Raw genomic sequence first — 14,669 nt, 5'->3', positions numbered from 1 at the left:
TTCTAAACAATGGATCAGACAAAAAGAGACCAGAGTATATACAGCCAGAGGAATTGGGAGATCATCCTCTTCAGATTTCTCTTTTATAAATATGGGGATACATCTCCTTGAAGCTTAGAATCAATTTAAGATTGACTTGGATTCAGCTGGAGAACTTTATCTTCATTTGTCTCTCTCAGGTTCTACAGTACTGTGTATGGCATTTTGTCTCTCTCAATAGAGAAGAGATACCAAAGTGAAGGCTGTGGTCTTTAGTGCAGAGCCATTAACCATATCCAGTTGTTTAATGCTTGCGTCATCCTCCTCCATGAAAAATATAAGATCATCCTTGGATTGGGGGGGGAGAATGATCTTTATATGAACATTCTGCTCATTAAGAGTGTTTTTATATATTAAGGAGGCAGGGGACAAGATTTCTTTTAGTTTATGAAGGGAGGAAAGGCCTTGTTCAGTGACTCAGAGCACTGGTGTTAGGACAGATTTAGCGCTAATTACTCTCTGAAGCGTAATATATTCACTACCCTTAGGTGGAAAATGAGGAAAAGCAGAAAACCAGGGCACTTGACACTGATTACTCCGTCCACCACATGCCTCTTAAACTTCCTGCTCCTTGTTACCCTGAACCTGGGCCTGTATTAGAGATGGATAGATAGAGTTGGCTGGGCCAGGATCACTCACCTCAGGTCTGGCCAGGTAATGGGATGGATCTGTTTTTTCAAGATGCCCAGAGACAAAGGGCTTGTGCTAGATAGCCAGTCTGGTTGGAGGGTCGTATCTGTCTCCCAATTTCTCTTACTGGATAATAAGAAAGAACACCAAGGAGATTGTGCCTGGTTAAATATTTGAGTTACAGCAGTCCAAATCCACACAAATGGAGATCAGTTTCAGAATGGTGAGAATGAGCAGTTTCATGTTTTGAACATTTTCTGTTCTTCCTGGTAAGGTGTTCAGTCATTTTCAAAGAAAAAAATGGAAGGCACTTGGAGGCAAAGAGAAAAGTGACCTCTACAAACAGTTATACGTTAACTAGAAGAACTGCCAAAATCTTCAGCTTCCAATTGGCTCTAATGCTAAGAAATGACTGAAAAACTCAAATGTTATGAATCAATTGCTGGGATAAAAAACAAACGCTTACTCAACATATTAATGAGGCATTTTCAGAGTAATATTTATCTCTTATATCCAGTGTTTTTATATGTATTATGCTTTTTACACGAGCTAAACAGTCTCAAAGTGTTTCACGGACTGATAACAAAAAGGAACTGCAGCTAACTGTTACTAGGTTTCCTTTAATTACAATACTCAGCAAATTAAAAAAAAAAAACCACTCTGCTTGTTCCCTCAACAGTCATTAAGCATCTGACACTGTGATAATGCACTACTGGAAAATTCACTGGCACCAATTATGGAAATGCTGGATGTGTCAGTTTTAAGGTACACTACTTCTGTTCATAACCGTTCTGAGATTTTTATAATATAAACTTAAGCTAAAGCCTAACAGAAAGTATTTAAAACCGAAATCCATCATGGCACAAACACACAACTGACTAAATTACTACCCCAACTCTGTAACTGTAACCCTTGTTTCTTCCTGTCCCTACCGTCTTTCATTTCTATCCACAAGTTGTAACATGTCTGATTTAGACTATAAATACTTCAGAGCATGTCCCATGTCTTTAAACCACATACCACATTTAAGGACTAACTTAATATCTTCATTTACATGGATTCAAGGTGAGTAAAAGGAAAAGGCCACCATTTTTGACATCTTGCCTATTAAAAGACAATTTTATTTAAAAATTGCTTATTTTTAAAACAAAAACACAAACATTACTTTTTAATCAAATAAAAAAGGTTAAGTATGAAAAATTATATTTTTCATTGCTTCAAGGAGTTAAAATGCAATTATAAATAGGTGAACTTGAACAATGTCTGTGTTAATTTTTTTAAGAGTAAAAATCTTTGGAATAGATCTATTATGCTGAATAAGAAACAATCACACTTCAGAAGAAATAAAACATGCAGACAGAGGTAACAGTTATAAATAATACTCATTTATGCCCAAGCCATGTGCTCAATATTGCAATGCAAGTGATTCAGAGAGCATCACACATGGACAGTTTTAAGTTTGGATAATTGCCTGGTATGTCAATATTATCCTCTCTCTTCTTTTCCTGAACTTCTAAGTCCTCCTCAGGTGGATGGATTATTACTGTGGGAATATCATCACTGGCAGGTGACACCAGCAGTTCCTTGCCCTGAAGCTGACTTGGCTGGGAACTTGTGGTTGCCAGGCGGCCGCTGCTAGGACTGGAGGGTGGTGTGTTTTGAGGGGTAGGTAGTGGGGTTGTACATCTTGAATCTGCCGGGGTTCCAGCTCTTGAAGAAGGAAGAAGGTAATGGAGAAGAAGGGACAAACGTTTTTCTCCTTTCAGGGAAATATTTGAAGCAGAGAGACCTGTTCGCAAAGAGTGGTGGGAGGCTGAAAGGCCTTCCCCTGAGATAAAACAAATAAATGAAACACAATGAAGTTTACAGCAGGGAAACAGGCTTTTTAAAAAAAGACAAATTATGCATGTACATCACATCCATGCAGGTGAGATAAGAGTTAAGCAAGATGCAAGAGTGAATCAGATTTTTAGATATTAGAAAAGTCAGCAAGTACCTTACTGACAAGTACCAATTAGCACATAATGGGAATTTAAGAGAAAAGGATATGGCCAGTAACTGATTTAAAAAGGTCCAATAAGAATTTAGCATATGATCATAAAATATTGACATCTAAAATAATTGTTTCCACTAGATGTTAAAAAGGAAAAAAAATCAAGTTCGGATATTACTACATATCATTTGTACTGGAAGCTTTCTACTAGGCTAAGACATAATGCTACTGTGACAATGTCAGGTGAGGAGATTTTGAAGCATTTGTACCACAAATTAAATATAATTATTTGGCCTGCTGGGAGAGCTTGTGCAAATCATCTTACTTCTCTATGCCTCAGTATCCCCATCTGTGAAATGGGGATAATGAAACTCTTTGTAAGGCACTACATAAAAGCTTGTAAAGGGAAGGAAGGAAATAGTTAATATTTAATATTTCAGTAAAACTTATTGTCGAGGACAAAGGACGGTGTCAGGTTTCCAAGTTAAAAATAACCTACTAAATCTAACCTGAAGGAGAATATCTTAAATCATTGGCACTCACTAACATTTGGTCAGGGACCAAATTTCAATCCATCAGCACTAAAGGGTGTAGTCCAACTGACACCACTCCTGTCAGTTATCTGTACATAGCATAAGATGCTATCATATTTAGAGCTCGCCAAAACTTAATGTTGACATTTTACAATTCATTTTCATTACATATCAGAATGAAAACACATTTTCAGAATTTTCCATGAAATAGAAGTTCCCAAAAGTTTTATTTGGGGGAAAAAAAATCAAAATCTTCATTTAAAAACAAAAAAAAAATTTCAAAAATATTTTTACTTTTATAATTTTTGCATTTCATTACAGTTTTGTAATAGTGGTGGTGCATGATATGACAACATGTCAAGTCACATCACATCATAATATAACAATATAATAGCTGAAATACTCAATTTTTAAAAAAAAATTAAGGGCAGCTGCTACTTAATACAGGCTGCAGCAGCCTATTTTATGTTACTCCTTGGGGAATTCTGTGCCAAAAAACTGAAAATTCTGCATATTTGATTTGTCAAAATAACACTATATAATCATGCCAGTTTCAATTATTGTGGTAATGTATTTCAAAATACCTGTCAGAAACTATGTCTGTAACAACACAGACACACACACAAAAAAATTGTAGAGAATTAAAGAAACCCCTACAACAACACAGTTCCTGTTTCTCTGCCACCTCCCCCGCCCCTCCCCCCTCACCTCAGAGTTCAGTTGCAGGGTGCCCTCTCTCAGCCCAGATACCCGCACCCCTTGCCCCCCCTCCACCCAGAGCCCAGCCGTGGCGCACCACTCAGCTCAGACACTCACACCTTTACCCCACAGAGCCCAGTCACTCCCCCCAGTCCAGACACTTGACCCTCCCCCCCAAGAGCCCAGCCATGGGCCCCCGCATTCAAAACACTTGCATCCCCTACCCTCCCAGAGCCAAGGAATCCAGCGGGAGAAACAGCCTGATGCTGCGTCCCAGGTTTGTATGGAGTTTCCTGCATGATGCCTCCTTCCTTCAGAGTGTGCCATGAAATGCAGCCGCCGGGAAACATTCAGCTACATCCCCTTCCCCCTGGCAGTCTCTTCTATTTGCCAGCTAGGGAGCTGGGCTCTGCCGGGTCCAGCAGCCCCTAGTGGCAACCAGCAGCTCTGCAGCCCATTTTAGTAGAGGAGAAAAGGAAATCCTGCACGGAACATTAATTCTGCACAAATTCTGCATTGCGCAGGTGTACAGAATTCCCCGAGGAGTATTATGTTCTAGATCAAAGTGTCTCCTGCTTGTGCTGTAGTGAAATATACAAGTGTAAAATTATACTACTCCTCGGTCTCTTATTACAATCTCATTCATCTACTTAACCTCAGGTTTCTCCAAATCTCTCTCAGTCTCTCACCCTTGCCACACAATGTAGTCTCTCTTTAGCTTCTTGTTTCCCCACTATTCTAAGATGGAGAATAGAGTCACCATCCTTCCCTCAGAGACAAGTTTCTAATGGGTGCCTGTTCTTCCCTACCAGGGAAAAAGATTCTAAACAGTTCACCCCACTATTTCCCTTAGGAAAGGGGGGTGAGGGAAGAGCATCTCTAGAGAAGACTGACTGCAACTCCCCGAACCTACATGAGTACATGCATAATGACTGGTGTTCCGTCTCAGACAGAGCAAGAGTATGATGGATTTTGCTAAAGACCTGGAGGTGAACACATCTCTCTCTCTCTCTCATATATTATACCATCAGGCAGGTACCAAAAAACACAGACGCATTCAGTATTATCACATGCATACAAAATGTATAAGGAGGACCAACATACTGAACAAACCTAACATTCTTTTGGGGGATGGAGAGGTAGTGTCCACAAGTGTACAGGAAAAACTCAAATTTAGAGGGTTTACCTGAAGAGTGCATTCTACAGATTGAATTTTATTGAAAATTATTTCATTTTCAGTATTAAAGATTTGAAATTAGTCTCTAGTGCACTGCTGCTTCGGTAGCAAATTAGACAGATAAAGCCCAATGTTCTATTTTGCATGTTGTAATTAAGAATCCAATGTAGTCCATTATGTGAAAAGCAACTTAATTTGTTTTCAAGACCAGGAAGATATCTTACATAGGTATTAAATTCTCTGAATACTATTTTCTAGGGATGCAGATGTATGGATTGGGCATGTGTTACTTAGACTTGGCAAGTTTCAATACACATACTGAAAAAAGTATCAGTTATTGTGCAGACATACTGAAGTCTGCACAATCAGTTCAAAGTTTAGGACCATTTTCTTCCTTTTAGAAACCAAGACATCCTGGCAAAAAACTGTTTTCACTATGTGCTGACAGCAGATACTGTCCAGTTTTTCCTAATCCTCAGTGTACATTAGGAAACTAGCTAAAAGATCTCTATGGCACAGATCAAACTCAGCACACACTAGCACTTAGAACAACCCAAGTACATGTTCCAAGGCAACAGACATATCACATCTTGCACCAGAATGGTCAAGAACCCAAGTACTTTATTTTAAGGAGAGACATTAATCAGGCTCTGTGATGGGCCCAATACTTCAGTCCTTACTAGGCCAAAGCTCTCAAGTCAACCAGTAGATGTCGAGGCTGATGTGACTGGAAATCCAAAATAGAAGATGGAGAACTCTGGGGGGAAGGCAGAGGCCATAAAAGAAGAATAAAAGATAAGACAGGCTGTCCTGGAGGGGTAATGTTTGAACCTAGGAATTGAGTACCTGGAAGAAATGCACCAGGATGCCAGAGTGGTCAGAAATTAATCATCAGCAGGAGACATGGTATATCTTGTGAAGATGTTTTTTACCTAGGTTCTACTATACTAAACAAACCTTAGCTAGAAGTAGTTTATTATTTTTAATAAAAAAAATAAACTCCCTTTTTGGACAACTATGCGAAAGCAAAACTCAAGTAAGATGAACACAATTAATACGAAATAAAAATTAAAAGTTTCACTGATCATTAAGACCATGATTAAGTCTCAAACAATAAAGGAGACTGAACTGGAAGCTATAATCCGGTAGTTAGACTCCTGGATGCACATGAAGCTTTGCCTGACTGAGGTAATAGGATGACTTTAAACCTTCCAAAAATATAGAATTAATTGAAGCATATCCTGTGAAAGTGTTATGACCAACTGAAAATATTGCTGGGGTAGAGAAAATGCTGTTTATATACCTCATAACTAGGGCTCTATGTCCGTCCCAGAGGTCGCAGAAGTCACGGATTCTGTGACTTTCTGTGACCTTCATGACTTCTGCAGTGGCCAGTGCGGCTGGCCCAGTCCCCCTCCCTCCCCCCACTAAAAATACCCATGACTAAATCATAGCCTTATTCATAACAGACAACTAAACCATACTATAGCATAAATGAAAACAGTAAGTCAAGACATCATAGTGGTTACAAGGAGCAAAACAAGACTTTACACATGCAAAACATAGGTAAATGTCCAAACTCCACAAAAGAACCACCACACAACTTTTACATACCAAGGAGGACTCACAAAATGTATCCACTATTATCTTCTGACTTCTCCCTCCTCTCCCGTGTTAATATATTATTTGTATCAGGTTAGAATAAATTAGATGCTACAACTTATCTCACCATTTCTTTCAAGCAAGTGAGGGTCAGAATGTTTCTTGCCTATATCTGCAAAAGACCGAACCAGGGGGATCCGACTGCTGAATTTCTTCTCGTTCTGATGATGGTGTCTCTTGAGGAGAGCTTCTCTGACATGCTCTCTTATGGACTCATCCAGCTGACCAGAAGCAATCATGTTGTCCAACACCATATCTATCATGAGAAAAATACTTAAATCAAATCTAAGTTAAATATATGCATTCCCAACACCACCACATTAACTCACATCTGAAAAATCAGTAAAAATAATTCATGAAGAATCTTCAAGTTTATTTTCTTTGGCAAACTGTGCATCTAGATCCACTGAAAAGAAACAGCCAAGAATATTGCGGGCCAACAGTTCAAATCTATGCATTTTGAACAAACGTTTCTTTGGATCACTAAACAGTATTCTTTCCAAAATACACAGCATTTTAAAATACAAGGCCTATAGGAATAAATAGATTGTTTACCACTTAAAATATTATTTATCTTTATTTCAACTTCCTACTTACTACAGCCTTCATTACAAAAAGCAGGTGTGTATTCAGTGATATGTCAAATGAATACCACTCTTCATTGGAAAGCAGTGCAGTAGCAAAAACTACCACAAGCAAGGGCTTGATGTACGAACTGGATAGAAATCTCTGTATAGCAACATTAATTCTGGAGTTTCCTAATGTCTGAGCGCTTGATTTTGAAACTTCAGTGTTCTTTCAACATAGTTTACTATATAAAATGGACTAGCCTAATCCTTCAAATGTCTAAACTTTCTTTTTTTAAGTTGCCCTAAACTTCAAGATTCCTTACTGGGCTTTCCATTTCACACTTTTGCAGAGTGAAGATGACACGTAAACTGTGGCAAAACTGGTCAATTTGCAAAATTTGGGTGGGTTTTTCGATATTTTTAAATTACATGAAAATGTATGATCAGCCATGTTTCCAAAATACCTTACATATAAACTGAGGAATGAAAATCTGCCTATATGGCTGTATAAAATAGAAACCAGCATTTTCTTTTACTGACTAGTTTAAAGAATCTTGAAAGATTTCTATGCCAACATCTTAAGTTGCACAAACTCAGTATCACAAGACTTACCTGGAAGAAATTTGTATGAATCTGTTTATATAAAGACCTTTGTGTTACATTTTACCATTTCTAATAATGGTATTGAGATCCCTAGTAAGGCTAAGAACTTACATTTATATAGTGCCTGTTGTATTAAAAGAGGAAATAATGCCTTCCAAATAAAATAAACTATGCAGGGATCATTTTATCTATCTGCAGTCTCCTCTGAAGATAAACACAATTACAGCTTTACAGCACATAAACACCACACACAGCCATCTATACTGGTTAAGACAGGAAGTCAAGTATATGTATCTAATTGAAAATGAAAAAGAATTGAGGTAGGCAAAATATAATTACAGAAGACACTTGGGTTAACATTGTAGCTTTTATAAGAAAGTTCCCTGGGATCTTTAAAATGCCCACAATGTCTGAAATTTTAGTAATATTGTGATGCTTTGATATTCAGATGAAGTGAGTCTTGTAATGTTGTTTAAAAAATGTCTTTAGGATATTCTATATATGTATCTGTACCTCTTTCAGAGGAAACAAAGATTAACTAATATATTATTCCTACATGAAAATCCATTGCCATAGAATATTGCCCTGAAGATCCTATTTAATAAATCTGTTTTAGCAAATCTAGATTAGACAAGTAATTCATCTTAAATTTTATTTATTTATACATCTAAACTGTGGAACCCATTGCCACAGGATGTCACTAAGGCCAAAAAATTAGCAATGTTCAAAAAGGGATTGGACATTTATATGAACAACAATATCATCCAGCCAGCATTATAATAGATGATGATGATGATGATAAATTGGAAGAGATTAAACCTCATGATTCAAAATTTAAACCAATCTCTAACTACTAGGGATTAAGAGTTTTTTTGTACCTTTCTCCAAAACATCTGGTGTTGGCCACTGTTCGACAAAAAACTGGACTAGACGGACCACAGGTCTGATCCAGTATGCCAATTCTTGTGAACCTATTTGTGATCTGATATTTCTTGGTCTTAGTTTTATTCATCTAAATCTGCCCAACCAGACTGCCCCAACACAGGAAATGCTAGGTTTTGTGTGCACGTGTTGGATAGAGTGAGAGTGGCACGACCAATTTTAAAGGTACATCAAACTTAGATGAAGGGTATGAAAGAATGAGCAATGGTCTAAACTGCACTGCAATTACAGCTCTGTAAACAGGAACAACCCTCACTCTGATGTACATACAGTACACACACCACATGCACACAAAATACTTTATAAGCCAACGTTATCCCCCATCCTTTGTCTTTATTCTTAATGTATGTAACTAAGTCCTGAGACAGGACTGTATTTAGAAACAAACTTTAGTCTGCGGTGGTTGTTGCTAGGGTTTCTCTTGGCAAGATGTCCTGCCCCTTCCTATAGCTCTGCAGCCTCAGAGAGATACTCAGCCTTTTATACTTTTGAATAGGAATCAAAGAGGCCCATTAAATCTGGCTGCAAGATGAGAAAAACAGAACAGCTTTATGCCTCCACAACAACAAGTCAAAGACTGATATCCAGTCACTGAGACCCTGCACTAGAACTGGAAAATAGACTTGTGTGTCCAAATACTGATAATATTATGCATGTTTTTCAATATCTTCTAGCTCAGCTTCTTTCAGTATTTACCAACTTTTTAAAAACCATGACAAATACTTAAGATGACTTGGAAAGTAACTACAGTTATTTTGCACTAATATCACTGACAAATATAATCAGAGAAGAAAAAATCTGTAGGTTTTATTTACTTCAAAAGTATGTACTAAATGCTCCCACTAAATAAGCTAAGAAAAGAGCTCAATACAAAGAGCTAAAGAGTAAAATTTTCAAAAGCTCCTAAGGCACTTAGAAGATTTTGAGAATTCTACTGAAAACCCTTTGTCCCTCCCTCTTTTGGTACCCCATGATCCTGCTGGTCAGCAATAAGTTCACTATGAGTCACAAAAATGCATCACTCAGTGAAATCACAGATACTAAGAAAATGGAATTAAGCTAGCCTAAAGGATCTTAAAATAAAAGCCACTTGCTACTCTGTGTGTGTGTGTGTGTGTGTGTGTGTGTGTGTGTGTGTGTGTGTGTGTGTGTGTGTGTATATATATATATATATATATATATATATATATATATATATATATATATATGCGCAAAACGTTTTCAAAGCTGTTTTTACATAATTAATTAGAGACTATTGAGGACATTTTCAACTAATGCTAAGTTAAATAAAGTAAGTTTTATTTCAGCTCCTCTCTTACCATTTATAAAGTGAAAGTTTAAATCAGGGGTTGGCAACCTACGGCACGCGTGCCAAAGGTGGCACGCGAGCCGATTTTTCATGGCACGCGGGGCAGGCTGAGCTGCTCAGCCTGCCGCCGCTCTGGGGTTCCCGCTGCTGGCCCCTTGCCAGCCAGGGTCCCACTCAGCACCCACTGCTGGCCTGGGGGGAGGAACCCCAGGCTGGCAGCAGGCTGAGACCCCAGCTGGCAAGGAGCTGGTGGTGGAAACCCCAGGCTGGCAGCGGGCTGAGCTGCTCAGCCCGCCCTGGCTCTGGGGTTCTCGCTGCTGGATCCTGCCAGCCAGGGTCCTGCCGCCGGCCCCACTCAGCCCAGCTGCTGGCCTGGGGGAAGGAACCCCAGGCTGGCAGCGGGATGAGACCCCAGCTGGTAGGAGCCGGTGGTGGAAACCCCAGAGTGGTGGTGGGCTGAGCTGCTCAGCCCACTGCAGCTCTGGGGTTCCCGCTGCTGGCCCCTTGCCAGCCGGGGTCCCACCCAGCACCTGCTGCTGGCCTGGGGGAAGGAACCCCAGGCTGGCAGCGTGCTGAGACCCCAGCTGGAAGGAGCCGGTGGTGGAAACCCCAGAGCTCTGGCGGTCAGCCCCCTGCTGCTCTGGGGTTCTGGCTGGTGGCCCTTTGCCAGCAGGGGTCCCTGCCACAGCCCCACTCACCTTGCTTCCAGTTAGAGTTCCAGCGCAGGCCCCCCTGCCAGACAGGGTCCAGGCTTCCGGCCCTGCTCAGCCCTACCAGCCGCCAACTCCACTCACCTCAGCTGTGGATCAGGGGTTCCAGCCACTGATATTCTGCCAGCTGGTTATCAACTTATAACTCAGAGGCCTGTTTGCAGCTTAAAGTATCTAAATAGGTGCCACCAGACATTGGAAAACTCAACAAGGAAAAGCAAGGGCAAGGATCACACTAAACTAATAAGATCTGAATTTTAAATAAAGCTTCTGAAACATTTTGAAAACCTTGTTTACTTTACATATAACAGTAGTTTGGTTATATATTATAGACTTATAGAGGGACCTTCTAAAAAACGTTCAAATGTATTACCGGCACTCGAAGCCTTAAATTAGAGTGTATACATGAAGACTCGGCACACCGCTGCTGAAAGGTTGCCGACCCCTGGTTTAAATCAAGCTGTGCAACAATGAACTCTGCTAATGGCAATAGCTAACATCAGCTGAATAGTGCTTAATAGTTTATAGCACGGTACTGTACAAATTATCCCTTAAGTATCCTGATACATATTTACATTTCACCTGTAGAGACTAGAAGATGCATTTGTTGTCCAATCAAAGATTAGAATAAAGACAACTTAGGGTATGTCTACACAGAAAGAAAAACCCACGGCTGGACTGTGCCAGCTGACTTGGACTCATGGGGCTCAGGCTGCAGAGCTGTTTCATTATTGTGTAGACTTCCAGGCTTGCGCTGGAGCCTGGGCTCTAAGACCCTGTGAGGTGAGAGAGTTCCATAGTTCGGGCTCCAGCCTGGAAGTCTACACAGCAACAAAACAGCCCCACAGTCCAAACCCCACGTGCCCGACTCAGCTGGCATGGGCCAGCCACAGGTGTCTAGTTACTGTGGAGACAAAAACAGTATGTCCCAATGGGACTCCTCATGTGAGTGAAGTTTGCAGAATCAAATCTTAAAGACAAAGAAAACTGTCATGAATATAAAGACTAAAAGTAAACTGCTTTTGTGTTTTTCAGTCACAAACTAGTGTAAACTAGCAAAAATTAAATCTTTCAAAAACTTCAAAACAACCTGCTATCTCATCTAGTGTGTTTGCTCTCATGTCCAACATGACAGTTCCATTTAGAATACAGCTTCTCAGTTCAAAGAGACTGTGCAGAGACAGAGTTGCCACATAAGGTTTGCTCCATCGATCACCGCCATCTTCAACATCTTCTTCAAATTTTAGCCACCTGAAATATAAATATATATATTATGACATATGTACAGATTACTACTGAAGAGACTTTTTTTCTGTCCTTTCAATAGGCTGCAAAACAAAACCTAGATCCACCTGCATATATCATCTTTCATTTCTGTCCTCACCCCCTTTCAGCCCCTATGCTCCGTGCTCAATCCTTCTACCTTAACGCATCCGCTATCACCCATTCCCATACTTGACTCTGCTTTTTTTCATGCTACTTCTTATGTTTGAAACAGCCCAGATCCACAAAAGGATGTAGGTGTCAACACTGAATGCCCCAATGCCTAACTCGTGTAGAAAATCACTGGAACAACAATGGGATTCACACAGCCTGAGTTTGGTGCCAAGTTTCCCCACACAATGCTTGGGGAGAAAGAGGGGCCTAAGATTGGAATCCACAAAAGCCAACCTGCTAGGCCGGAAACTGCCTAAGCTATCCAATGGGAAGTAGTTACAGCACCTGGGACGTGGGAGACCAAGGTTCGATTCCCCCCTCAGCCTGAGGGGAAGAAAGGATTTGAACAGGAGTCTCCCATCTCTCAGGACAGCTGTGTGGTATTCTCATGTCCCGTCCCCCCCCCGTTGAAGCTTTTCCTTTTTGGATAAGTAGTCATGGAGCAGGTGGACTGGACCCTGGGTCTTCCAGTCACCAGATGGGTGCCCCAATATCACACTATAGAGTCACTTATTCTCATCTCTCTATCATCTTTTTCTAAAAAGTTAAATTGCTTCAATAGGAGAGACTGAGGGAGACCCACATCAGAATTCCCCATAGCCCTGTGATTAGGGTCTTCCACATCCCAGGTGAGTGCTCTAACCACTGGGCTAACAGTTATAAGGGAGGCACTACCACCAGCTGAATTCAGAATGGGGCACAATGTGGTAGGCAAACTCAGAGCACACCTACTGGATCAGGTCCCACAGTAAAGAGAGATGGGGGAATGAATGCTTATGTATTCTGCTTTATGGATCATGCTGGGGTTTAGGTGTGAGACAGTCACCTGGGCACCTAGAATGAGGCACCGGTATGCATGCCCAGAGGTGGAAACTTAAGTGCCTAAGGAAATTTCACCCTGAAAATTTAGGTGCCAAGTGAGTTTAGCTACCTATAGGGTTAAGCAGCAGCTGAGCAGGGGTTTTGTGGATTGCAGCAGCACCTAAATCCAGGTGCCTAAGTACCTCTGTGAATCTGGCCCAACATCCCTCTGCCCAGTTACCAAGCATGATCAACCAAGACTGAGCATTCCCACACTCAGTTAATCTTTTAACTATATGATTTGTATCCATCAAACACAGACTGTAGGCTTTTGGAGTCAGAAACATGTTGAAAATATTTAGTTTATCAATCACTATGCATATCTATGGTACTATACTGTTAAAATTACCTAAACTGCAAAGTCAAGCACTCAAAAGTTAGGAAATGCCAGCTTTACAGATGCCCATGTAATCTTAGTCCTGCCTCTTGGGTGTCCAAACTGTGCGTTGTGGATAGTATGTGATCATGTAATTAAAGATATCAGATACTGAAGATTATCACATCACAATGCATATGCATAAGGAGGGGCAATTAAGGTTGCACAGGGCAACCTTAAATCTGGCATATGCTAACTTTCAAGTACTTGACTTTGCAACCTAATTCACATTCTTTTAATGTAGTTTAGTATGCGTTATTACCTAGTTTGTGGTTGTTTTGTTTCTTGAAGGAAAAATACAATAAATTAGTATCAATGACTTCCCTTCCTTCCATTTTTGTTAACTTTCTGTCACAGCAAAAACAATACTACATAACTAGAACATCGCACTCACTGTCAGTTACACCTATACTGCAATGCTACCTTTAATCAACTTTAGGAAATAAAGTCAGCACAGCAACAATAAAGACCTTCAAGAAATTTCCTCCAGAGGTCTGGGTATATTTTCAATGACGGGCTCAGAGAATCAGACTTGCAGTTTTCATTAGTGTTAACTGGGAGGCAAATTTCCTGCTTATTGACTTGAAAATTCTAACCTAAAATTGATTTCTGAGGACAAAGTAAACAAGATCAGTGGAAAAGATTACATGAAACAGATCTATGTTTGGTTCACCTGGCAGTTTCTTTCCATTCATATTCTTCCCCATCCTTGAAGTACAGTTCATCCATTTCAGTGAAGAGATCATGGGGAATGTGTTCTTCATCATCATCCTCAGTACCCAGGATAAACTGCACTCGTTGGGATGGGGTGTCTTGATGGGGAGGAAAGAAAGTAGTTTAGAAGGTAATACTTCTATTGAAATGTTAACATCTTGCAACAATTAAAATGTTATCCTCCCTCTCACAGCTGGAAACATGGAGTGTTGAAAATCTCTCATCAGAAGAGGATGGGAATAGTTTAAAAGCCAAATACATGTTTCCAATAATGGGTTTCTGAAAACAAAAGGAGGAGGAGGAAAATAAGCTACTTCTATACTCTAGTTAACATACTTGCTTAAATATTTTTAAGCTTTTTGCCATAATTTCACACCTCGAAACAAGCCTCAACAACAAAATTGGTAACATGAAA

The 14,669-nt window shown here is 40.1% G+C and overlaps 1 protein-coding gene across 1 annotated transcript in view; it reads right to left on the bottom strand.

The window, feature by feature from the left end:
* SLC4A7 (solute carrier family 4 member 7) overlaps positions 1–14,669 on the bottom strand; it is a 181,872-nt gene that overhangs the window by 66,948 nt on the left and 100,255 nt on the right. The window contains exons 4-7 of the mRNA XM_045004742.1: positions 14,214–14,352; positions 11,957–12,117; positions 6,801–6,989; positions 2,141–2,497 (exon numbers count right to left, since the gene is read on the bottom strand). Of these exons, the coding sequence (XP_044860677.1) occupies positions 2,141–2,497; positions 6,801–6,989; positions 11,957–12,117; positions 14,214–14,352 (846 nt within the window). The remainder of the gene's footprint in view (positions 1–2,140; positions 2,498–6,800; positions 6,990–11,956; positions 12,118–14,213; positions 14,353–14,669) is intronic.

This window comes from Mauremys mutica, chromosome 2 (genome assembly GCF_020497125.1).
Source record: "Mauremys mutica isolate MM-2020 ecotype Southern chromosome 2, ASM2049712v1, whole genome shotgun sequence".
Taxonomy (NCBI): Eukaryota; Metazoa; Chordata; order Testudines; family Geoemydidae; genus Mauremys; species Mauremys mutica.
The sequence above is the reverse complement of the archived record's forward strand: the minus strand, read 5'-3'. Positions and strand labels throughout refer to the sequence as shown.